Source organism: Chrysochloris asiatica, unplaced genomic scaffold, assembly GCF_000296735.1.
Source record: "Chrysochloris asiatica unplaced genomic scaffold, ChrAsi1.0 scaffold00018, whole genome shotgun sequence".
In the NCBI taxonomy this organism is placed as follows: Eukaryota; Metazoa; Chordata; class Mammalia; order Afrosoricida; family Chrysochloridae; genus Chrysochloris; species Chrysochloris asiatica.
Genome location: NW_006408536.1, coordinates 9,116,927 through 9,143,772, shown reverse-complemented (window position 1 = coordinate 9,143,772; position 26,846 = coordinate 9,116,927). Strand labels below are relative to the sequence as shown.

At 38.8% G+C, this 26,846-nt stretch overlaps 1 protein-coding gene across 1 annotated transcript; it reads left to right on the top strand.

The window, feature by feature from the left end:
• The first annotated feature begins 7,784 nt into the window (after nucleotides 1-7,784).
• Nucleotides 7,785-25,996, top strand: EIF2S3 (eukaryotic translation initiation factor 2, subunit 3 gamma, 52kDa). Its single transcript, XM_006835567.1, has 12 exons — nucleotides 7,785-7,868; nucleotides 8,425-8,488; nucleotides 11,065-11,192; nucleotides 11,316-11,437; nucleotides 12,776-12,870; nucleotides 14,322-14,480; nucleotides 15,202-15,336; nucleotides 17,029-17,123; nucleotides 17,560-17,704; nucleotides 20,100-20,269; nucleotides 22,838-23,010; nucleotides 25,681-25,996. The coding sequence occupies exons 1-12, from the start codon at nucleotides 7,800-7,802 to the stop codon at nucleotides 25,742-25,744; spliced, it is 1,419 nt and encodes a 472-aa protein (XP_006835630.1). The 5' UTR covers nucleotides 7,785-7,799; the 3' UTR covers nucleotides 25,745-25,996.
• Nucleotides 25,997-26,846: the final 850 nt, after the last annotated feature.

Sequence of the window (26,846 nt, the reverse complement as noted above, 5' to 3'; positions counted from 1 at the left end):
TATGTATGTGTGTGTATATGTATATATGTGCATGTGTATATATATATATATATATATATATATATATATATGCTGTTGTTGTTGTTAAGTGCCATGGAGTTGGTTCCGACTCATAGTGACCCTGTACAGGGTTTCCAAGGCTGTAAATCTTTATGGGAGCAGAAAGCCTCATCTTTCTCCCGCAGAACAGCTGGTAGTTTCAAACAGCTGACCTTGCGGTTCGCAGCCTGATTCGTAACCACTACGCTATCAGAGCTCCGTGTGTGTGTGTGTGTGTGTGTGTGTGTGTGTGTATAGTTGTTCAGAGCCATTGAGTCAGTTCCAACCCACAGTGATCCTGTATAGAGTTTCCGAGGAGTAACTGGTGGGTTTGAACTGCCAACCTTGAAGTTAGCAGTCCAGTGCTGATTCTACAGTACCACACCAGGAGTTATACACACACACATACATATATATATATGTTGTTGTTGTTAAGTGCCATTGAGTCAGTTCCAACCCATAGTGACCCTGTATAGGGTTTCTGAGGAGCGACAGGTGGGCTTAAATTGCCAACCTAGCGATTCAAACGGACGCTTATAGACTGTTGCTAAGTGCCATTGAGTTGGTTCCAACTCATAGCGACCCTGTACAGGGTTTCTGAGGAGCAACTAGTAGGTTTGAACTGCAGATCTTGTGATTCACAGTTCAGTGTTTATTCTACAGTGCCACACCAGGAGTCTCTCTCTCTATATGTATATATAGTTATTGCTAGGTGGCATTGAGTTGGTTCCATTTCTGAGTGGGTATAGGGTTTCTGAGACTTTCAAATTTTTGCAGGAGTGGAAAGTCTCATCTTTCTCCCATGGAGCAGTTGGCGGCCTCGAACTGCAGACCTTGTGGTTCACACTCTGGTGCTAATCGTATGGAGCCACCGTGCTCACATATGTGTACACATATAGGAACATGTGTGTGTGAGTGAATCGGTGCACTGGTGGTGCAAAGATTAAGCTCTCAGCTGCTAACCTGCCCAGTGGCTCTGCAGGAGAACCACCTGGTAATCTGTTTCTCATATACATACATAGTTGGTATGAGTTGCACCTCAATGTAGAGAAAACCAAAGTCCTCACAACTAGACCAAGAAATTACATCCATACAAATGGAGAAAAGATTGAAGTTGTCAAAGACTTCATTTTGCTCAGTACAACCATCAACACTCATGGAAGCAGCAGTCGAGAAATCAAACAATGTAATTCATTAGGCAAATGTGCTACACAAGACCTCTTTAAAGTGTTCAAGACCTAAGTTGTCAGCTTGAGGACTAAGGTGTGCCTGACCCAAACCATGGTATTTCCAATAGCCTCATATGCATGTGAAAGTTGGCCAATTAATAAGGAAGACCTTAGAAGAAATGATGCATTTAAGTTATGGTGTTAGAGGAGAATATTAAAAGTACCATGGGCTGTCAGAAGAACAAATATAAATATGTATTGGAAGAAGTACAGCCAGAATGCTCCTTGGAAACTAGGATGGTCAGACTTTGCCTCTCATACTTACGACATATTATCAGGAGAGACTAGTCCCTGGAGAAGGACACCATGCTAGATAAAGTGGAGGGTCAGCGAAAAAGAGGAAGCCCCCAATGAAATGGATTGGAAAGTGGCAGCCACAATGCGCTCAAGCTTAACAATGATTGTGAGGATGGCCCAGGACCAGGTAGTGTGTTGTTCTGTTGTGTATAAGGTTGCTGTGAATCAGAACTGATTTAATGGCATCTAACAACAACAACAAAGGCACAAAAGGACATTTTAGAATTTGTAAGGATGGCTCACATACATATGTTATGCTGTTGTCGTTAAGAGCTACCGAATCAGTTCTTACTCACAGTGACCCTGTACAGGGTTTCCCAGGAGCTGTGTGGTGGCTCCAGAGGATAATCACTAGACTGCAAACCACAATGCAAGTGGTTTGAGCCCACCAGTCGCGCCACAGGAGAAAGATGAGATTTTCTGCTCCCACAAAGATTTAAATCCTCAGAAACACTATATAGGACCGCTATGAGTTGGAATTGATTCAATGGTACTTAATAATATACACACGTATATATGTTGTTGCTGTTAAGGGTCGTCGAGTCAGTTCCAACTGAGCGATCCTGTGTAGGGTTTCCAAGGAGCTGCTGGAGAATTTAAAACACCGACCTTGTGGTTCAAACTAACACTGTGGTCCAGTGTATAACCTACAGTGCCCCAACAGGAGACTCTCTCTCTCTTACTATACACACACACACACACACACACACACAAGGGGACTTCAAAAAGTTCATGGGAAAATTGAATTAAAAGACAATATAATTTTTCCACGAATTTTTGAAGCCCATATAGGCTGACACACAGACATGCACATGTATACACGTGCATATGCATACGAAGGGGCTTCAAAACATTCGTGGAAAAATTTCATTGTCATTCAAATCCATTTTTACATGAATGCTTTGAAGCCCCTCGTATATATAACCATAATAAAAAAATTTTTAAAAAAAGTAATTGCATAACTAAGACAAAATTTATTTGTAAATATAGTACACACTTGGTTGGTTGATTGGTTGGTTATGTGCTGTGGAGTTGGTTCCGACTCGTAGCAACCCTGTACAGGGTTTCCGAGGCTGTAAATCTTTATAGGAGCTGAAAGCCTCATCTTTCTCCCAAGGAACAGCTGGTAGTCCGACTCTAATCACTGCGATGCCAGAGCTCCTTAGTACACTTACCTTAAATCAATCAGTTCTGATTTCCTAAGTTTTAAGTAAGGATAGCTAAAGGGAGGCAGGGGTGCAGGTTTACACATAAACATTTGAGCCTGAGCCTGGGCCTGGCCCAAATCAGGACTATATTTCAAGCTGTCCACTAACTTGAGAGTAGATGCATACACATCGAGATGAGTGACGTCAGAATGCTCATAGAGTGAGACAGTGTAGCACTGTGGGATGGACGTCGCAGTGTTGTCAAGATGGTGATTCTACCTACATTGATCAGTATATTCAAAACCACCCCTACCAAAATCTCAGCACAGCTCTTTTACAGAAGTTGACAAGTTGTTCCTAAAATTCATAGGGAAATGCAAAGGTCCTAAAATAACCAAAATAAATTTGAAATAGGACAAAGCTAAAGCTAAAACACTTTCCAACTTTAAAACTTAGTACAAAGCAACAGTGATCCAGACAGTGTGGTACCAGTATAAGGAGAAACATACTGATCAACAGAACAGAATTTAGAGCCCAGAAATAAACCTTTACATACATTGATGGCACTTCACAACACAACAACAACAGCATTGTTGTTGTGAAGTGCTGTCTAGTAGGTTCTGACCCATAGCCACCCTGTACAGGGTTCCCAAGGAGCAGCTGGTGAGCTTGAACTGACAACCTTGCAGCTCAAATAGCTTTGCAGTCTGGTGCATTAACCCACAACACCACACCAGGACTCCATGCATAGACAATTGATACAGAAAGAACAGTTTCTTCAACAAATGGTGCTGGACAATTGCAAATGTTTATCCACATGCAAAAACATGAATTTAAACCGTTACTTCAAATCATAAACAAAAAATAACATGAAATGAATCATAAGCCTAAGTGTAAGAGTTAAAACTATATACCTTTAAGAAGAAAACATCTAAGTAAAATCTTTGTGACCATTGGTAAAGCAAAGTGTTCTTAGAAATGTCACCCAAAGCAAAATCCATAAAAAAAAAAATTATAAATTGGACTCTATCGAAACTGAAAAGCTTAGTGTTTCAAAAGACAACACTAAGAAAATTAAAAGACAAGGGAGACAATATGTGCAGATTATATATCTGATAAGGGATTTGTGTCTAGAATATATGAAGAATGCTGGTAACTGAAGAAAATAAACAATCCAATTTTAAAATGGGCAGAAGACTTGATTAGATACTTTACAAAGAGATATGAATGGCTAATGTGTCCTTGAATAAATGCTCAACATCATTAATCACTAGAAAAATGCAAGTTGAAACCATACCCACTAGAATGGCTAGAATAAAAAAGTCAGATACTAACCAGTTTGGGAGAGGATGTGGAGAAACTTAATTTCCTATACTGCTGGTGAGATGTAAAATGGTGCAGCGACTTTGGGGGTTTATCAAAATGTTAAATATAGATTCACCATAAACCAAAACCCAAATCAAACCTACAGTTGAGCTGGTTACAACTCATAGGGTCCCTATAGGGCAGGGTAGAACTGCTCCATAGGGTTTCCAAGGTTGCAAACCTTTCGGTGGTTCAGACCCACCAGCCACTCCTTGGAAACCCTACACAGAGTCGCTGTGAATTGGAACCAACTTGACAACATTTAACAAGAAGAACCCGCTACAGAAGCAAATTGCCACATCTTTCTCCCTTGGAGTGGCTGGTGAGTTTGAACTGATGGTTAGGAGCCAGGTGCTTTAACCACAGTGCCACTAGGGATCCTTAGATTTTACCATTGCTGTTGTGGTTGTTAAGTATTGTGGAGTCAGTTCCGACTCTTACTGATCCTATATAGGGTTTCCAAGGAGTGGCTCGTAGGTTTGAATTGCTGACCTTGCAGCTAGCAGTCCAGTGCTTATCCTACAGTGCCACACCAGGACTCCATGTTGTTGTGGTGAAGTGCCGTCGAGTCAGTACTGAATTATAGCGACCATGTGTAGGGTTTCTGAGGACTCCATAGGACTTAGCAATTGCACAAATACCAAGAGAAATGAAAACACATGTCCACATAGAAACTTATACATGAATGTTGATGACAGCAGTATTCGTAATAGGCAAAAGATGAAACAATCCAAATATCCATCAACTGGTGGATGGATAAAGAAAATGTGGTACTTCCATAAAACGATCTTAAGTCAAAAGGAACAAGCTACGTATTACAATACGGATAATCCCCAAACCATTATACAATGTGAAATAAACAAGATGCAAAAAGACCACATGCTGCATGATTCCATTGATATGAAAAGGTGAATTATTACAGACAGCAAGTCTCTTAGGGTTGGGATGGGAACTGACTGCAAATAGACACCAGGGATCTCTTTAGAAAACAGTTTGGGGATCTCTTTAAGGTACTGGAAAGGTTCTCAACCTGGTTTGTGGTGATAGTTGTACAACTCTGCATATTTACTTAAAATCACTAATTTGCACACTTATGACAGGTAAATTTTATGGTATCTAATTTTTTCCTTAATATTGCCAATTTTAGAAAAGTATGTTAAAATTGGTATACTTAGACTTAGTTATGAATTCAAGTTCTGCTACTAGCTGTGGAAACTTGAATATGTTACCTAACTTTTCTGGAACTCAATTTCCCCATCTGTAAAATGAGAATAAAAACCAAATCACTGCCATCAAGTCAATTACAGAAAACAGCAACCCTGTATAGAGTTCCGAGCAGAAAACCTCATCTTTCTCCTGCACAGCAGCTGGTGTGTTTGAACTGTCAACCTTGCAGTTAGAAGTCCAGTGCTTATCCTACAGTGCCAGCAGGGTCCCTTCTTCATTATAAAGAAAACAAAAATCCTCAAAACCACCGGACCAATAAGCAACAACACGATAGAATGAGAAAAGATTAAACTGAGAAAAGATGTGTCTCATTTTACTTGGATTCACAATAGACGCCCATGGAAGCAAGAGTCAAGAAATCAAATATAGGCATTGGGCACATGTGCTTTAAAAGACTGCTTTTATTAAAATGCAAAGACATCACCTTGAGTCAGGTACACTTGACTAAGCCATGGTATTTTCAAACACCTCATACGCATATGAAAGCTAAACAGTGAGTAAAGATGCCTTTGAATTATGGTGTTGAAGAATATTAACTATACTATGGACTGCAAGAAGAAGAAACAAATCTGTGTTAGAGGAAGTATAGCCAGAGCGCTCCTCAAAAGTGAGGTCGGGAAGACTTGTCTCACACATTTTGGATGGTATCAGGAGGGACCAATTCAAGAGGACTTCATGATTGGTAAAGCAGAGGGTCAGCGAAAAAGAGGAAGACTCTCGGAGATGGACTGTCACAGTGGCCTCAACAACAGGCTCCAAGACAGCAATGATTGTGAGACTGGCCCAGGACTAGGGAGTGTTTGGTTCTGTTGAACAGAGGGTTACTATGAGTCAGAACTGACTGGCCAACAGTCCAATAACAAAATCACTGTATTGTTGTGAGGATTAAATTGAATATTTGTTAAATATTGTTACTGTTGTCAAGTGCCGTTGAGTTGGTTCCAACCCATTGTGACCCAGTATAGCGTTTTCAAGGAGCAGCTGGTGAGTTTGAACCACCGACCTTGCAGTTCTAACTGATCTTGCAGTCAAGTGCTTATTCTACAGTCCCACAAGTGTCAATAATTGTAATCTACTATTTTTATTAATAAGCATATTAATCCTGTGACTTTTTATATCCAATAAAAATATCTGACAATGAAGCATACTATTGAACTTTCTATGATCAGTGGATTTTATTCTTTTGAGATGTAGTTCTCACCCCATAATTCACCCTTTTGTAATTCAGTGGTTTTTAATAGCCACAAAGTTGGCTTTTTAAGTAGGATTAAAATAAATATTTTTTGTATCACATAAATTTTAGGTCCAACATTTTACCTAAACTAGGTAGCTGTATTTCAGTGAGTGAATTTACTGGCTAAGTGATGGTAGAAATTATAATATGTGCATATTGTATTTGGATGGAGGTATTTGGTTCCTATTTATTTTAGCTTTTAAATAGTTAAGCCAGCCAATCAAGAAAACCCATTGAGGCGATGAAAATGATCTAGAAATTGTAGTGATAGTTGCACAACTTTGTGACACCTCAATTTAAGTTCTCTTCTTTTATCTCCTTACAAATTTTCCGGTTAGAAAAATCGTAAAGATAGAAAAATCGTGAAGCATAGAAATGCATGCATAGAAATACCACTCAGCTTCTTTTTAACACATGATGAATAAAAAGGGTTAAGAAAGTCTCTTTATTGGTAATCTTTCCATTAAAGAAGTGGGATTTCTTGGAACTGCTTTTAAAAAATACCAAAACTTACTTTGGGCGCTCTATGACACCTAGCTTCTCCCCTACGCTAAATCCACTCGGAACGCCGCCACGAACCACCTCTCTGGTCCTGGACACCTCCCCTTGGGAACGGCTAAGAACTTTGCTTTTGCTATTGCTGTGCCCAAGAGCCCTTCCCTAAATTTCCACGTGAGGGCGCTATCCCTGCCCCCCTAGCACCCGCCAATAGATGCGAGGCGCTGTGAGCCTAGCCGACTCAGCACGCGGCCTCCTCCCGGTCATGAGCCCCGTCGCAAGCGGCGGAGACGTCAAGCCGACTTCTCCTTATTAAAGTATAGGAATCACTAAATAAGGACATTGTCTTCATTCCGGTTCCCACGCTACCTAAGATTCTCAAGTTTGGGAAAATATCTTCGGCCAACCCTACCGGAAACGGAAATGGCTTCTCCCTTGCCAGCGCACGCGTTGGGTTGCATCACCCACTTCTCAGGGGACCTTTGCTGTAGCTGCCCGTAGCATTGCCTGTACAAATATCTAACAGAGCTGCAATTAGTACATTCCTAAACTTTGCATCGTGTTTCCTAGTATGCCGACCGGCCCTGATTACGCTAAACGGAGAGAAAGTTAAGCCGTGAGACACCTGCAGCACCAGTCATCCACCCTCTCTAGGGTTAGGCCCTCGTCTACGTCTTCCCGCCTCCATTTCCCCGCCCCTCACAAGAGGGCCTATGTGCTGTCAGGCGGCAGCCAGGACTATTTCCTTCCTCTCTAGGCAAGATGGCGGGGGGCGAGGCGGGAGTGACTTTGGGCCAGCCACATCTTTCTCGTCAGGATCTCACAACTTTGGTGAGGTTTTGTTTTGGGAGGACGTGGGGTGAGGGTGGTCATGCCTCCTGGGAGACGGTGGGACGAGGTAGTGCCGGGCCGTCAGGATCCGCGGTGAGGCGGAGGTAGCCGCGTATTCCGGCGTTCTAAGCCGCGTTCTGGCCGTCGCTTGCTCTTCCACCAATCTGCGTGGTGTGTATGTGCGCTTGTGAGACCTTGAGCGCTTCAGGTTTTCGGCTGGAAAGTCATGATGTGAATTGTCACTAAGGTCCGAAAGTCTGGGATGGGTGCTTCTACGCTGACTTCAGAGCTAAAGCTCCCAAAGTTGGAGACCTCGGGGCTCCGGATCTCCCACTAGAGTGGAGGTGTAGTCTTAGGTTTCATAACGACTTGGGGCTCTTGGGCCTCCCCGTGAGCCATTGCAATGCATAGCTGTATGGGAGAAGGGCGTTAGAAATCAGGGAGAGCTGTACACGTGGTGAGCTACAGGTCGCAAACCCAAAAGTCACAGGAAGAGCCCTGTTTTGTCTTAGGGCACAACTGGTTTACAATAAAAAAATGAAATGTTTCATTGCAGGATGTTACCAAGTTGACACCACTATCACATGAAGTCATCAGCAGACAGGCCACAATTAATATAGGTAAGAATAACTTGGAGTCCCGAATTGCGGCATCACTGGCAAGTCATTTTAACTACTCCTTTTATGCGATTAACCCGAGTTTTATGAGGGTTTAGATATACAGAAGTGGATATGGGACCCTTGTGAGCTAAGCACCTGCTAGATTTTGTGGAAAACAAAGAATGCTGCAAAGACCTAGCTTACAGGCAAGATGATAAGGAAAGATGTTGACATGAAAAATTGAATTACTTTAAGGCATTATATGTAGCAGAAGTTTGGAGAAGAGTTGAAAATGTGGTTCTCCTTGCTGCACCGGGTTATTGCGAGAGCAGTTTGTGAAAGTCTTAGTTGATGTATAAGCTATTATTATGTGGAGCGATTTCCCCCCCTTAATTGGCACCCTTGGGACTTTAGAGAATTTAGGTTGACTGTGTAAATTTTGTGTATTTGAAAGTCTGTAATGTCTAGTTAAAAGTTAGACTCTACCATGAGGCCTTTAAAAAGTTATCAAATAAATGCTATGCTTGACAGCATTCCTATAATTAAACTTGGTGCTTTCCTATTGTCATAGATTCTATTTTTTTTGGTGTGTCAGAGTTCATCACACCTATTTACCTTAGTCTAGAAATGCTGGGAAGTTTCTTAATATACAAGATCTCATGTTCATTGTAATGAGTGTATTTCAAATGATGGCATTAATTTCTGTAAGTATAGCATATGATAAGGAGCTCTGGTCAGCAGTTCGAAACTACCAGCTGCTCCGCAGGAGAAAGATGAGGCTTTCTACTCCCGTAAAGATTTACACCCTCGGAAACCCTGTACAGGGTCGCTATGAGTCGGTTCCGACTCCACGGCACATAATAACAACAACAAGGAGCTCTGGTAGTGTGTAGTGGTTACAAGCCGGCTTCTTAACCTCAAGGTCAGCAGTTCGAAACTACCAGCTGTTCCATGGGAGAAAAATGAGACTTTCTGCTCCCATAAAGATTTATAGCCTCGGAACCCTGTGTGGGGTCGCTGTGAGTCAGAACCGACTCCATGGCACATAACCACCACCACCATAGCATATAATGAATGGCTATTACATACATCAATTCAAGCCTTTCTACGTGTACAGTTAAAGTGACATTGCTTACAGCCTTCAAGTTGTGTAAGCTTTCTCACACTCCTTTTCTGAGTTATTCCTCCCCCATTAACAAAGTTAATGCCCTACTTGGTTCCTATTTACTCTCTGAAATTATTGTTGTCACTTTGATTCTATATAGATCGTTCTTAAAAGAGTATAATGCTCAAGAAGGCAGACTTTTTTTTTTTTTTTATTAGTTAGGCTGAACTGCTTGGTTTTAAGACTTCAGGGGATAGTTTTGGTTTAAAATTTAAAGATTATCTTAGGGTAGTATTTTTAGGAGTTAATCAACCCTCCATGGCTCCAGAAAATCAGGAGCCCATGAGAATTTGACATTTGATTCTGCGTATTCCCCCTTGTAATCAGGATTCTTCTATGATTCTTCTTTGATTAAAATATTCAATCATGTTTGCTGGGCTTCTTCCAGTTCTTTTGGTCTCAAACCATGTCAGTTGTTCATGGAGGCAGTTAGCCACACATTTCATATCCATCTTTCTCTGTTCTGGTGAATAGAGACCAAGTATTGAGGCTTTCTGCTCCCATAAAGATTTATAGCCTCTGAAACCCTATACAGGGGTTGCTATGAGTTAAGACCCTAGGCACTAAACAACAAACGAGCAGGTAGAACAGAAGCACTAACCATGTTATTAGGGCAGTTAGCCAAGATGTCCCATGAAACTATGACCCTAAACCTCCAAACTGAGAAATCAAATCCCATGAGGTTTTTGGTTGTCTGTAAGCAGCCTGGCTATAGGATCAGTACTGAACTGCTAACCACAAGGTCAGCTGTTCAAACCTACCAGCCACTCCTCAGAAACTATACAGGCTCACTGTGAGTCGAAACCAACTTGAAAGCACTTCACAACAACATAAGCAGCTTCAGCCACTGGTTGGTTTTTGTTTTGTTTTGTTTTTTTGTCGTTGTACATATATCACACAACTTTTGCCTTTTTGACAGCAGTTATGGTAATTGACTGTGCAACCCTACTCTTAATCAAGGCGATTTTTTCATCACTGCTAATCCTCCTCCTTACTCCCAGGTAAACACTAATAAACAGTTTTGTCGTATCATATAAGTGAAATCATACAATATTTGTCCTTTTATGATTGACTTATTTTATAGCATAGTATCTTCGAGCTCCACTCATATTGTAGTATGCATCAACACTTTGCTGCTTCTCCTCTGAGAGGTATTCCTTTGTGTGTATGTATGTCAAGTTTTTTTAGGTGTATATCACTTTATGGTATTTAAGCAATGTTGTCAGTTACATGGAAAGTTCTCTTAATCCTGTGTCAGAACAAGTTTTTAAGTAGGAAAGGATATATTGGAGGGAAAAATGAAGTCACTGTTGGTTTTATGTTGATATTTACAACATGGAGTTATAGCTTTGGTTTGTTTCTCTAACACTCTTGAAGAAATATTTGGCGTGATTGCATACGCATGAATTAATTTTTTGTACTTTATCTGTAGGCACAATTGGTCATGTAGCTCATGGGAAGTCTACAGTGGTAAAAGCTATTTCTGGAGTTCACACTGTCAGGTTCAAAAATGAACTAGAAAGAAATATTACAATCAAGCTTGGATATGCTAATGCTAAGGTGAGTTATATATTGTGAAACTTGTTAAGTGCTGTCAAGTCTAGAAACCATTTAATTGTAATTGTTGATTATACAAGTAGCCAGTCCAAATCTTTTTTTTTTTTTTTTCATTGAAACTTGTAGATTTATAAGCTTGATGACCCAAGTTGTCCTCGGCCAGAATGTTACCGATCCTGTGGGAGTAGTACACCTGATGAATTTCCTACAGACATTCCAGGGACCAAAGGGAACTTCAAATTAGTCAGGTGATCTCTTTTGTGCTGAACATGTTATACATTCTATATATGTGTTATACTTTGAAGAATATTTAACTAAGGCAGTGATTTCAAACCTAACTGTGGAATGGCTTTGTTATTTTGCCATTATTTTATGGTTTTTATTGCCTATATTGAAAAAAATTTGAAGAGTCAACTACTTAAATTTTGTACCCAAGGTGAGTGCCTCACTTGCTTTACCCTAATCCTGGTCCTGATCAGGGATCAGTAAACTTTTTCTTTAAAAATGTCAGATGTAGATATTTTTTTATTTACAATCCATAGGGTTTTTGTTGCACCTATTCAACTCTGCCCTTGTATAGGTATGCATTGCTTAGTGTCCATTTAGGCAACATCAACTGCATATGTATCTGTGGGCCAGGGCATACAGGTTTGTGATTGCCAGGATGCCAGACCCTCATCTTGAGGTCAGAGCTCCCCTTTAGCCTGACTGTTATGTGCGGCCTGGAAACCACCTCGTCTGTGCTGATGAGTCCCAGGCCCAAAGCCTCAACCTCTGTCCCCCTCGGCTCCCATGACTAAATTGGTCTAGTCCCCAAATGTGGTCCCATAGGGTGCCCCAACCCTGATCAGGTTTGCATGGGCTAGCTGACCTTTTCTGCAGTTAACTTAGCAGAGAAAGTGGCAGTGCCTGGACAGAACCCAGCTGACTGTTCACCTGATGTATCCATAGCAAGAGCTGCCCAGGAGCACACTGCACAGCAGCCCCCAGGCCCACGAGGTTTATAGTTATGTTAAAATTGAGCTGAAATCTCCACTTCTTTGAAGAACTCGAGTTCTTCAAAGTGCTTGCTAGAGACACTTTTAGCAAATTGTCTTTTCAGATTTTACAAGTTATTAGATTTTAACTTTCAAATTGATAGTATTCCCAATGTATGTTGTTAATTGTTAAGTGCCATTGAGTTGTTCCTGACTCATAGCAACCCTTTATAGGGTTTCTGAGGCTGTACACCTTTGTAGTAGAAAGCCTCAACTTTTTCATGCAACTGGTGGGCTTGAACCACCGACCTTGGGATTGGCAATTCGGTGCTTATCATACAGAACCACCGTGCTCCCTCTCAATGTATACTTGATACTATATTCTTTAAATCAGTTTGATTGACTGAATTTGGAAATCTGTTTAGGGTTGGGAGTTTCTGGCTCCCAGGTAGGTTATTTCTACATATAGTTTGGTTTTATTTACTTCATGATCATCTGCAGTGATTTTACTTGCAGCTGGTAGTTTTTTCCCTGATTAATTTCAGGAAGTCTATGACTTGCATGTTTAAGTATTATCTTTAAGGCTGATTTCTGTTTCTCAATTGTTAGACATGTTTCCTTTGTTGACTGTCCGGGTCACGATATTTTGATGGCTACTATGCTGAACGGTGCAGCAGTGATGGATGCAGCTCTTCTGTTGATAGGTAAATAATGCCTGAATTGGTTTGGACAAACCAGGGTAGAGCAAATCCAAGGTGGAATATTTAGAGGGGAGCTAGGGCCTATAAGGGCCATATCCATTACCTAAGGATGACATGAATGAAAATGGACATGTCATTCAGAAAGACATCCCTGCCTGCCAGCTTTCAAAAATGCTGAACAAGATGGATTTGGAGATGATGTCTTCTGAGAATGTTTATGGTAGTATCTGGGGAAAAAAGTTGACTTATAAATTTCATGAATAGTTTTTTATTTAAAAAAAAACTTTAACATCATAAATGTTAGAGACGGCATCTGTTGGATAAATGAGTTTTTAGTTAATACTGAAAACTGAAGGTATAATTTAAAACAAGCAGAAGTGAATACTGCATATTTTTTCCACATAAATCACGTGAGGTGACGTTATTTTAGTTTAAAATTTATGTATAAATGTGTTGTTTTGTGTTTTTTTTTTTTCTTGGTGGGGAGTCATTTCTGCACTGCTCACTGCAACATTGACTTAGAGTGCTTTTATTTAGGTGTAGATAATCCTATGAAGTGGAGCTCTAGGTCTGCATGAGATTTTCAAGGCCGGGCTTATGCTGCCTTATGTGAGCCAAGAGTTGGTTGCTATGGGATATAATTTTCTAGGAGCATGCTAAATAAGTATAGTACAGGGCACTTGAACATCACAACTTGGGGAGGATCATCCTTGGAGTATTAAACAAAACATACTTATTTCTTTATTGAACACCATTGTTGGTCTTCCCCACTTTGTTAAAGGAAGAGCCCTGGTGTTTCGTTATAATTCTTAGACTGTATTAAGTGTCTTCCTCCCTTAAATACTCTCTGCCTCTCAGGAGCTTGGCTGGGCCAGAACAGCTCTAAGGAGAAAGCTAAAGAGCTATACTTTATGCCTGAGCAAAACTGAGGCCCTAAAAAGACTGAGAAACCAAACTTGTTGATTCTTAAGCTTCTAGCTTAGAACCAGGAATGGGAGTCAAAACGGTGGGAGTATCCATTGAATGCAGGCACAGAGGATGAAGCCAGGGCAAAAGGTGGACAATTGGGAAAGATACAGTGATATCCAGGATTTCTGCCTTTAGCAAGGCTAGAACATCCACGGGTCTACTTTATTTGGTACCAGCTAATTCTTTTCTGTTATGGTGGTAGTTGTAAAATATCGATAGCATAAAATTGACCATTATAACCATTACCATGTATAACTTCATTAAAGATACAGTCATAATGTTGTACATCCATTCGTGCTACCTAGTTCCAGAACTTTTTTCATCACCCCAAAATGAGACTCCATACACATTAAGCAGTCACCCATTTCCCTCTTTCCTTAGCCCCTAACAATTACTAATCTCCTTTTTTTGCTCTGTGTATTTGCCTATTCTGAATGGTTCCAGTTCGTTCTTAAGTTACCGTTTTTATATTCTTTATCATCTAGCTGGTAATGAATCTTGTCCTCAACCTCAGACTTCTGAACATCTGGCTGCTATAGAAATTATGAAGCTGAAACATATTTTGATTCTACAAAATAAAATTGATTTGGTAAAAGAAAGTCAGGCTAAAGAACAGTATGAACAGATCCTTGCATTTGTACAAGGTAAGAAGCTATAATGTCTAATCTATGAATCACTTTGAGAGGTCTATAATCCAGATGTTGTCATTCGATGCCATGGAGTCCATTGTCAAGTCACAGTGATGACAGTAGAACTAATTGCCCCATAGGGTTTCCTAGGTTATAATAATCTTTACAGAGCAGCTCACCAGCTCTTTTACCTGCTGAGTCACTGAATGCGTTCAAGCCACCATCCTTTTGGTTAGTAGCTAAGTACTTAACTATTGTACCGCCAGGGCTTCTTTAATGTAGTAAATTAACTTTTAATATAATAGATTACCTAAGCCAATAAACTATGGATCTTAAGCTTTATTTCTTTACTAGCAGATGCTTCTATTAATAGAATTTTTTTAAAATTTTCTCTTAATGGGGATAGTATTTTCAAGAGTAAAAACAAACTTAAGAGTTGACATCTTTCTAAACAGAATTTATCCCTTTTATTTGTTAACATTTATATGGGGATGTTCAGGCATCTATTTTAGTAATCCTAACAAATGTTTTCTGGAATTAAATTGTTTTTATTGTATGCTGTTGAGTCGGTTCTGATTCATAGGGTTTCCAAGAGCAACTGGTGGGTTTGAACTGGTGATCTTTTGGTTTCAGTCCAGTGCTCATCCTATAATGTTACCCTACAATAGGGCTCATAACTGAATTAGAGACTTGATTCTGTAAAACAAGAATTTTCCTGAAAATTTTTGTCATTTAGGCACCGTAGCCGAAGGAGCTCCTATCATTCCAATTTCTGCTCAACTCAAGTACAATATTGAAGTTGTCTGTGAGTATATAGTAAAGAAGATTCCAGTACCTCCAAGAGACTTTACTTCAGAACCCCGACTTATTGGTAAGTGGTAGGGTTCATCTGTAACTCTAATTAGATATTTTCTATACTGTTATTTCTCCTTGAATAATGTTTTATCTTTGTGCAGAAAATGTTTTATCTTTGTGATGATAAATCCCAATCTCATAAATTTTTATTGAATTTTTAAAAAGATTATGGATTTATGAAATTCAAGGACAAGAATTTATTTTAAACTCAGTGGAGTGAATTGAAAATTTATCGTGAATTGAAATGGATGAATTCCACAATTGTATTGGCAATGCTAGATTATGTTACTGGATGAGGGAAAGTCCTGAATACAGTAAAATCTGTTTAGGTGCTGTGTATGGTATGTGGTCAAGAATTTAGTAAGATAAACGAGTCTGGAATTGCAACATTTTAAGTCAGGAACAGGATGCTAGAACTTTCATACAAATGATTGCAGTATACCATTAGTGAAGATTATAATGTCTCTTTTACCTTAAATTTGCAGTACCATTTTTGGTAATTTAAGGAGCTCTGGTAGTATAGTGGTTACGAGACGGGCTGCTAATCTCAAGATCAGTTTGAAACTACCAGCCACTCTGCAGGAGAAAGATGAGGCTTTCTGCTCCCGTACAGAGTTATAGCCTTAGAAATCCTATGCAGGGTTGCTGTCAGTTGTAACCAACTCCACAGCACATAACTACTAACCATTGGTAATTTGATTAAGCCTGTGGTTTGTACTTAGGGACAAAAGATTCTTTTCAGAAAAGACACTTGATCCTTCTTTCAGGCCTCTTATGTGTATGTGCTGTGAAAAATGTTCTCTTGGGACATTGTGATGTGTTTCCTTTGTTACCGATCGTTGTTCTCAGCACCAAAGTTTAGGTTGTATATTTTAGAGTTTTGTAGTTTTAAAACTAAGTTTTTATTAGAGAAGATATGATTTAGAGGTAGTGGAGGGTGGGTGTTAAGTGCAGTTGAGTTGATTGTTATTCATAGCGACCCTGTATAGGGTTTCTGAGGCTTTAAATTTTTGCGGGAGCAGAAAGCCTCATCTGTCTGCTGCAGAGCCGCTGGTGGTCTTGAACTGCCAAGCTTGTGGTTCCTGGTCCATTTCTTATCCTCTAGAGCCACCATAGTCTCTAATATAGCAGTATGTTTAGAAAAAAGTTCAAAATCCCCCTGCCTCCCATTGCTACGCCCTCAGCTCTGAAGTAATCAAAGTTGACTGCTGGTGGATATATTCCACACCTGTCTTTTTGTTCATGTTATCATGTTTAAATGCATACAGGCATTCACTGCTTTATTTTTTGTGGAAGTGGGATCATACTGTGCAAATTATTTTTGTAACTAGTTTTGTTTTTTGTTTTTCCCTTAGCAGTATATGCGATTTAGCCTTCCAGATTGTTACCTATAGCTCTGACATTCTTTTTCAATAGCTGTTTGATACTTCACAGTATGGATATACCAAAATATGTCACCTATTAATGAACCTCCTTCGAGCTATTTCCATTTGTTTTCTTCCTGAAAGTAAGGCTACAGTAAGCACTGGAGTAATAAGTAATACTAGATTTTGTCAACACTGTTACCTCTGTGATATGCATATAAAACAGCTACTATTTTTGAAAAGTTTATCTATCATGGGAACTTAACAACAACAGCAACATCATGGGAATGAATATTTCTTCTAAAAAAGTTAAAATTAGCAGGATTGCCTTTGTTTTCTTTTAGTTATTAGGTCCTTTGATGTCAACAAGCCTGGCTGTGAGGTTGATGACCTTAAGGGGGGTGTTGCTGGTGGGAGTATTCTAAAAGGAGTATTAAAGGTAAGCTGAGTTTTCAGTTGTTGCTTTCTTTTTTTTTTCCCCTTTCCTTCTTTCCTTGTGTTATTCAGGAGAAAATGGTAGGAAATTCAAGTTGAAAAATAAAATTGTTTTTTTCATAGTGTCTGGTAGTTAAAGAATTTTTTGTTTTCTGTTCTGACTTTTTAGTATCTTATGTTGCTAGGCTCCTTATAAGTATGGAGTACATTTTACATAGTGTGCTCATTTTACATTGTGTGACAATTGGATGGCTCAGTCTTTCAAACTTTCTTCCACATCTTTTCTGTCCTCCACCCCCACTTCCCTTAATAATGATCTTAAAAAAAATAAAGGAAGGATTGCCTTTTCAGTTTTATAGTCTGCCTATTAGGACTCTTAATATATAATTAGTAATTGTGTTGTCCTAAATAGTTCTAATTACTAATTTATATGTTTGCAGGTGGGCCAAGAAATAGAAGTCAGACCTGGTATTGTTTCCAAAGACAGTGAAGGGAAACTGATGTGTAAGCCAATCTTTTCCAAAATTGTGTCACTTTTTGCAGAACATAATGATCTTCAGTATGCTGCTCCAGGAGGTCTTATTGGTAAGGATTTTCTTATTATCCCTATGGTTTTTTTTGTTGTTGTTTTTTAATGTTTGATTGTGAATTATATGATAGTTTACATGGGAGAACATTAGTTTTACATTCATTCCATCGTATATCATTTCATTGCCATGGTTCCAATCCCCTCCATGCATCATCAGCCAACCAAAGGGTATACCCTGCAAGCCTGCCCCCTACAATACCCCGTCCCCACCAGTTTTCAGCACACAGTGGCTCTCCCTCTCTGGATCTAAAGTCCCCAGGTGCTCCATCGTTCCATGTCATCATCTCTGCCTCCATCTCAGGTATCACTGCTTCTCTGGGTAGGGTTCCGCTCTTGGCTCTTCTCCGTTGATGGTCCTAGGGACCTCCGCTCCTAAACTGGAAAGTTAGTCACGCCCATCCTTGCAATAAAACGTCTACCTTTACACTTCCAACCCTCACAATCAGTCCTGATAACAATTATTCACTATTGTATCACAAGAAACCCATCTCCATTTCATTTCATCAGCTCAACGTAGACAGATTGGATAGTACTCACTAGAGATTCTGCCTTCCTCCAGGCCCCCTGGCTCTAGGTTCCCTCTTGAAAGCTTGTAAGCCAGTCACTTCTTGCCTTATCCCTATGCTTTTAATTGGACATTCATGGTACCTTTCATGGAAAGTAGAGTACCCCAAAAAGGTCCATTAACTGTAAAATTTGAATTGGCATTTTAATAATTGAATGAGGGTGGGGAAGCATTCATGTGACTTAAGTTATTAATTTATGAAGATACTTATATGTGTTTGTAAGAATTATTTTAATTGTGATGAAATATATATGGCAAAGCATTTGCTTTTTCAACTGTTTTACCTATGTGATGCAGCCATCATCACTATTCATTTCCAGTTTTTTTTTTTATCACCCTAACAAATTCTATACTCCTTAGCAATACTTTCCCCTCACCCGTCTCAGCAAAATGAAGAATGTATTTTGATTTAGTCAAATTATATTTATATTGAAATAGGAATAAAAGAAGAGACTTTGTGTTGTGTTGGAATTGCTGAAATAGTGTATGGATTTTATAGTCCCTTGTAACAACTTAGCATCTTACCAGATGCTCAGAAAAAGGCAGATTCAATCAGTAGTCAGAAGTAATGTACCTTTGTATTAGAAAAGAAAATATTAGTGAAGGAGTTTGTCTTTTGGTCTCTTTGAATTTTGGCTGTTGTTGTTACGTGCCATCAAGTTGGTTCTGACTCATAGCGACCCTGTATAGGATTTCCAAGGAGCAGCTGATGTTTTTCTAGTCTGTCCTGATAATTAATTAAAAGTTTACTGCATATGATTGTATCTGATTAGTTTGGTTTTTTTTCTTTTTGTAAACGAGGACACTTTAAGGGTTTTTACAATAGTACCAACTTTCAAATATAAAAGTAGAGTAGTATAGTGACAGTCCCCATATCACTGCCATCCCTCTTTAACAATTACCAATATTTCACCAATTTTGCTTCATCTACATTATTTTAAAGTGGGTCCCAGGACTCTTATATGATCAGCTTTTAGGGAGGAAACTGTCAAGCAAAAGTTTCTGCAAATTGCTCATGAATTTTGTATGTTTTCCATCTTTATTAGGGTATTCAGACTCGTTTTGAGTTAGGGTGTTATCTCTTTTTGTCCTTATTTTTTATTTTTTTAAGGTTTTTATTGTGGATTGAGTGAAACTTTACAGGGCACATCATCAGTTTCACATTCAACCATTCATTTGACTTGTTTCATTACATTGATTATAGTCCCTTCCATACATCATCAGTTAACAGTGTTTCTCTCTATCCTCTTTAGCTTTTTTTGGGGGGAGGGGGGGGAACTTTGCCTTTTTGGAATTTACAGTCTCGGCTTTTAGGGAAGGTTTTTACATTTATCTGTGGATATCCAGGGCTCATGTATGCGATTACTAACAAGCATAACTGAATACTCAGATGAGGGACAGTTTGCTGTGTCTGCTAGGTTGCTAAAGTCTGATCCTCAGAGCCTATGGTTTGGACAGTCAGCAACGCTTGGGCCCACAGGGCCTTGAACTCCTGGCCGGGTCTGCACGGTCTGCATCAGTTTCCCCCTTATTTATTGTTTGTTTAAGGAATTGCTGAAATAGTGTATGGATTTTATAAAATAATAAGGGTTGTCCTTATTATTTTAAATCAAGTGAATCCTATTCTCAGTTGCCCACCTAATCTGTAAATTTATAATTGTTTCTCCAGATAAAATGGATTTTGTCACATAGCTATTTTTGATGTAGCTGTTATTAGTGTATTAAAATATATAGCTATATGCTAAATTTTTGTGTAAACAACTAGCTTTATAGACATTCTAAAAAATAAAACTTGGACTGTATGTATACATCTTACTTTCCATTAGGAGTTGGAACAAAAATTGACCCAACTTTGTGCCGGGCTGACAGAATGGTGGGGCAGGTACTTGGTGCAGTTGGAGCATTACCTGAGATCTTCACAGAATTGGAAATTTCCTATTTTCTACTTAGACGGCTTCTAGGTGTACGTACTGAAGGAGACAAGAAAGCTGCCAAGGTAAATGCTTTTTATAATTTTTTTCAAAAAAGAGAAACAACAATGTTAAAACTAGCTTTGTTTGTTCTTTTATAGTTAACTGGGATTAAAAGAATAGGTGAATAAATTTGACTTCCTGAAAATTGAAAAGATCTACAATATTTTTATGCAAATAATGTGCATGTTTTTCAAACCGTGTAACCCCTCCTATGGGCACTATGTGTGGTCACATGTGAAAAATACGGTACACAACAATCAACCATCGACCACATTTAAAGGATAAAATCAAAACAAAGCAGGGAAAAAGTTATTTGTGTCACATATGACAAAGACTTGATATTCCTAATATACTTACCACTTGAAAAGACAACAGCTAATCTTAGAAAATTGCTGATACACCCAGTGTTGGCATGGATGCAGGGAAATAGCAATCATAACACTGAGAAAGTAGAAATTGGTAGCCCTTTATAGGAGAGAGAGTTGGAGGCATTTATCAACATCTTAGAATGTGCAAAGACCCTGTCCCAGCAAATTTCACTGCAGCATTATTTTTTAATAGTGAAATATTTATTATAGGCATATCCATTTAGTGGGAAAATGTGCCACTTGAAAAAGAATGAGGTCAGCAATATACTAAACTAGGATAGAAAAGCAAGTGGTAAAGGAGTTAGAGAATTCTGTTTTACTTGTTTTTAACACTGGGCTTCATGTTATAGAACTATTAGAGCTTCATGGTGAAAAACTCATATAGAACAAATCAGTACCTCAAATCCATCTTTCCCTACTATCCTCCTCAAATAATTCTGTACCTCAGTTTTTCTTCATTGATGTCTTATTAATTTTTACTTGGTGCTTAAGATTTTACTCTTCTGTTATTTAGATAACCTTAGAATGAATGTATTCTTTCCAGTATAGCATTGGAAATTGTGTACATATGTGGGCATAAAATATTTGTCAAAGTAGATACTGACCTTCAGCAATGGATCCTAAAGTCCTTTGCATATTTGGTGTTGTGAAATGCTGGCGAGTCAATTCCGACCGATAGCAACCCTGTATATGGTTTCCAAGGAGCAGCTGCTGGTGAGCTTGAACCACCGACTTTGCAGTTCAAACAATTTTGCAGTCTGACACATTAGCCCACAGAGCCACACCAGGGACTCCCTTTGCATATTAGAGATAAGTTCATTTTTTAAGGTTTGTCATGTTTTTTAGAGAGGACTTTTTTTCCCCGTTATCTGACTTTTAATAAAAACACGAAACCATTACCAATACCAGCTGCTCCTCGTATGGCACTGTCTACTTCTCTGCTGGGTTTCATAATTTGTTGCAGTGGCCACGTAGAACTCAAAACACTCTTGATTAATGGGTTTATTAGGGAAATAACAGATTATAATTCAGGATCAGGAGCAACTCAGGATGTAGTTTTTTTGATCAGGATAGCTCTTCAGCCCCTAGGCTCTCCATCTGGCTGTGCCTTGCTCAGGCAAGTGTTAAAAACTCTCCAGCTCCACTTATAAGTGCCTGGAGACATCAGTAAGCCTCCTACATGAAGGAACTTAGGTCTATTGCTCCATGGGTTGGTGGGCCTACAGTAATCACCTTGCTCTGTTGACTGGGAAGCCTACCAGCCTGCTTTGTGCTGGTCTTCTAGTTTTGCTGCTGCTGTTTCTCTGCCTTTGCTGCTCACACTGTCTACAGTACTACAGCTCTCTATCTCCTGGATCTAGGAAGTTCTCAGTGCAGGGACCTTGGGTCTAAAGGACATACTCTATAACCGTCTCTTCTTCCTTGATGGTTGTGAGGTCCCCTCTCTGCTCTGCAGTTAGCTTTCTTTTAAGCATAGCAGGATGGCAAAACTAACCAGTCCCCTCATCAGAGTGCCATGAACCTTTTTGGTATCATTAGCAAACTGTCCATTCCCCTTGGTGTGCCACAAGCGCCTTATTTGTATAGTTCTACTCGATCTTTGTGGAGTCCTGGTGTGGGACTGTGTGCTAATGCGTCATACTGCAATGTCATTTGAACTGCAAGGTCGGTGGTTCAAGCTCACTAGCTGCTCCTTGGAAACCCTATACAGGGTTGCTATGGGTTCCAATAGACTCGACGGCACTTAACAACAACAAGTCAATCTTTGTAGTCCTGGTGTGGCACTGTGGGTTAATGCGCTAGACTGCAAAGTCGTTGGAACTGCAAGGTTGGTGGTTCAAGCTCACCAGTCGCTCCTGGGAAACCCTTTACAGGGTCGCTATGGGTCAGAACTGACTTGACAGCACTTAACAACAACTCAATCTTTGGTAGTCCTGGTGTGGTGCCTTAACCTCAAGGTCGGTGTGAACCTCAAGATCGGTGGTTCAAAGTTACCAGCTGCTCCTTGGAAACCCTATACAGGGTTGCTATGAGTCGGAATCAACTCAATGGCACTTAACAGCAACAACTCAATCATTTGGTGGGCATTATAAGATCATGGTGAGAAAGGCCATATAAAAACAATCCATTGCACCACAATGGTTTGCTTATTTTCCAAAGTATTTGGTAAATACTAACAAATTTTCATGATTTAGGACCTTATTTTTCCATTTATTTCCCTAGGTGCAAAAGCTGTCTAAAAATGAAGTGCTCATGGTAAACATAGGATCCTTGTCAACAGGAGGAAGAGTTAGTGCAGTGAAGGCCGATTTGGGCAAAATTGTTTTGACTAATCCTGTGTGCACAGAAGTGGGAGAAAAAATAGCCCTTAGCCGAAGAGTTGAAAAACACTGGCGGTAAGTTTTATATATTAACTTCTGTCAGTGTCTAATAAAAAACACTCGGGGTTAGTTCTTGGAATGTATACACACATACCCATACACTTCCTTAATGCTACAGTTAGTTCTTACGGTGTTAGCTATCTATTTGGATGACTTTGTATCTCTAGCCTGAATTTGTAACACTATAGTCCCATTTTTAATCTAAATACTGCAATTGGCTGTTGTTCAACTCAGTTGCAACCTATATAAAAACCAGTTAATTTAGAGTCAGTATTTTATTTGTCTTCTAACTTTTTAAAGCTTTATTTTAAAAACAAGGATGTTCTTTTATATAGCCACTTCAAAAATTTTAACATTGATAAAATACTGAAATCTCTATTTCATGTTCCAATTTTATCACTTTTGTCCTAATAATGTCCTTAATAACTTTATTTCCCTTCCTGTCTAGGATCATGCATTACATTTCGTTTTCATGTCACTTTGATCTCTAATCTGGAACTTCGTCAACCTTTTTTTGTCCTGCTTGACATTGAGAATACAGGCTAGTTACTTTATACTGTGTTCCTCGATTTGGATTTATCTGATACTTCCTTAGATTAAGTTTAATTCTGAGCTCTTGGCTGGAATACTTATGTAGGCGGTGATGTGTCCTCCTCAGGGAATCACCTCCAAGGCATATGATATCTGATAGCTCCGCATTGGTGATGTTGATTTTGATCACGCAGTCAAGGGGTTGTCTAGTTCCTTTGCTGTATAGTTGTACAAAATAGTTATCTCCCTCCCTCTAACTTTGCCATTCCACATTTATCATTTGGTATTCTCCCCCATTTATTTACTTACCTAGATATAACATGGACACATGGAATTCTGTTTTGTTCAGTAAGTCATGATTCATTTTAATGTGTAAATTGTCCAGGCTCTGGCAAGTAGAATCCCTTCAAGCTGGTTCCTGTGTCCTTTTGACATACTCTTTTTCTTTTCTTTTTTTTTTTGAGCACTTACTTCCTTTCACAAGTTTCAGATTTGTCTGTACCTTCTCTTTCCAAATGGTAGAATTGGCCATTTCTCTAAGGAATCCTGGGATGGAATGTAGAAATGAAGATCTGGGGTTCTAGGGGGCACTCATTGCTCCTAGAGTGATGTTGTTTCTGAGTCCTTTGAGTGCAGCGAGCTAGGAAACACACACATCTGTGATTTTTGTCGCTTTTTAAAAAATCTGCCCCTTCCATTCTGTGTGACCTCATCATAGCCTTTATCATTATTTCATACTAAAAAGGTAGTGCAAATGACTCCTAGTTTGATTTTTCTTAGTTATTTAAAAACGCAACCAAAATTAGTCTTCCTAAAACATTTTCATTGTGCGGTGTTTAGTACTTTCTAATATAGCTCTTCCCTGTTTCTCTGATATTTAAGACCTTTCTGGAAGCATGCTTCCACTGGTTTAACTTTTCCTTCTGCTTTGTCCAGGATAAACCTTCTAAATTAGACTGTTCTGTGCTCTCATTGTCCACTTAATTACTAAAATCACCACTGGCTCTCTTTCCTCACTACTTCGCTCCCTTATATCCTAAATATTGTGCCCCATAATAATCTCTCATTACTTAATTGTCTGGAAGATTTATCTGACTTAATACTCTAATTTAAAAAGAGTGAAACTTTTTGTTGTCTTTTAAGTAAATAATCTGGCTTCCTGCTGGTTAGTTTCCATTTGATTTCCCTCTTTTGTATGATTATACTGTTTGCTATTAGAACATACTGATTTCCAGTGTATTTTTAAATAAGTTTAAATAATAAACTTTCAGAATCCCGCAACATTGAATGTATTATTATCTATCACTTACCTTGTTTTTCACTTAGTTTTTCACTTACATTTCCTAAATTAGCACAGATTTTAGACAAAGGATCTTTTTGTGCCTGTTGACCAATATAAATTCTATTCATATGAAATTTCAGACTTTGCTTGAAAGTTAACAGATATGTTAAAATTCTTAAAAGAAATAAGGGAGCATCTGAAGAATTCTTTCATTCTTTAGAATTGTGAGTTTTTCTTAACTGATGTTTAGGCAATTGTGTTCTAGAAGATACAGTTAAGGTAGCAATCTAGCCTTGTCATTGATTAGAGCAGACATTGAAAGAGGGAGCAGAGGATGTCCCTCTGCTATTAAGAATAATTTTACAGACTAGAGCTTCTCTAGTTCTTCTCTTATTTTCCTTTAGCAGCTAAGGTCATGCTGAAGTTATTGTGATAGGTTGATGTTTTATAAAAGGTAGGAAAGCAGTTTCAAGGAGCAAAGGGTAGAGAATCAGACTGAGTGTTTTGTGTACCAGCCATTACTCTTGAGGTGGACCTGAATTGCTCTCATTTGGTTTTGAAGGTGAGGGCAGATTCTGATAGAGTGAAGATGAGCATATTCATAACAACTTGCTGTTTGCTGGCCAGAGCCAATGCGAGAGGGCTTCTAAGTTCATGGAAAAATGAAATGAAAAGATAATGGGATTTCTTCATAAACTTTTGGAAGCTTCTTTATATATTAAGTTCCATGAATCTGAAAAGATAGTATAGGCTTTCTTTATGGTGTATGGTAACAAGCTTGAATTTAGACGACAGGTGAGTAAAACCTTTTATGTCTTATGATTATATGGTAATAATGGATATAAAATTCTTATTTCATTTTCATTTTTCAGTTTAATTGGTTGGGGTCAGATAAGAAGAGGAGTGACTATCAAGCCAACAGTAGATGATGACTGAAGACTACCAGTTAAATAAATTTGGGTGACGTTGGAATTTCTGTTAACAACCTAGGGGTATATTTTCAAAGCAATACTGGGGAAATAATTTCACACCTTACTAGTAGCTGTAAGGATATTCTCATTTTTTGGTGATGAAACTTTGACCTTGAGTATTAAAATAAAGTCTACAATAAATGTAAACATTGGCATAATGTTGGATTTACTCTTACTTTTAGTAGAAATTAGTAATTCCCAAATGTTTAATTTATACTCAGTACAAGTTTGAAATCCAATTGTTCACTACAGCCAACCTTTACTGAAGCACACATGCCACTGAACCTATTTGAAATAAAGTGTTTCTTCTTTTTTTCATGATTCATCTTTGCATATTTCCAGACTTGGAGGGTTATTACATCGGTAGAAAATTTACACAAATGCTTGTTAAAGATCAGCTAATCTTTTCCCCAGATTTTATGTTGCCTCTATCTTTGAAATTTAAGGTGAAAAAGAAATAGGTTAAAATTAAATTATCCTTTAGAGTATACACAGAGCTTTCCTTCCTTTCACTTTCTTCCTAGACTGGAACACAGGAAATTAAAGCCAGTTGTACTTCCTCCCTATGAATATTTTTCCACTAATTTACCCCTGAAGCCCAACAGTCTTCACCTATTGAAAAATACTGTTGTACCAGTTTATTGTAGATTACAAACAAAGCTCTTTCCCAGCCTTAATTTTATGGGGGGTTTTTCTTAACTGATTGATTGATGTAATTATGACATAGATTCTAATTTTAGTAATCTTTGGATCTTTTAAGAGGTAAAAGATATTAGAAGGCACAGGATGAGCCCTTTGATTGTTTAACTCGTTCTACATGTCCCTGCAACCTCCATTTGTCGTATTATTTATTTTTGCTTTATAAGAGATTCTGTTAAGAGCAGGGGTTCCCAACTCTTACATAAGAACTTCTGGGGAAGCTTCTTTTTTAAAGAAAGATACCCCATAGAGATTCTGACTTAATTGTTTTGGAGTGGAACACAGGAGTTACTTTTAAAAGCTCCCCAGGGTTGAGAAACAGTTCAGAGAGTTGCGTAGGAATATTCTTAATGAGTTTGGACAGTCTG

Excerpts from the sequence above, each read along its gene's own strand:
- EIF2S3 (XM_006835567.1), top strand. The coding sequence starts at position 7,800 with ATGGCGGGGGGCGAGGCGGGAGTGACTTTGGGCCAGCCACATCTTTCT. Across the intron at positions 20,270-22,837 it reads GAGACAAGAAAGCTGCCAAG|GTGCAAAAGCTGTCTAAAAA; the intron begins GTAAATGCTTTT and ends TTATTTCCCTAG. Across the intron at positions 23,011-25,680 it reads AGAGTTGAAAAACACTGGCG|TTTAATTGGTTGGGGTCAGA; the intron begins GTAAGTTTTATA and ends TTCATTTTTCAG.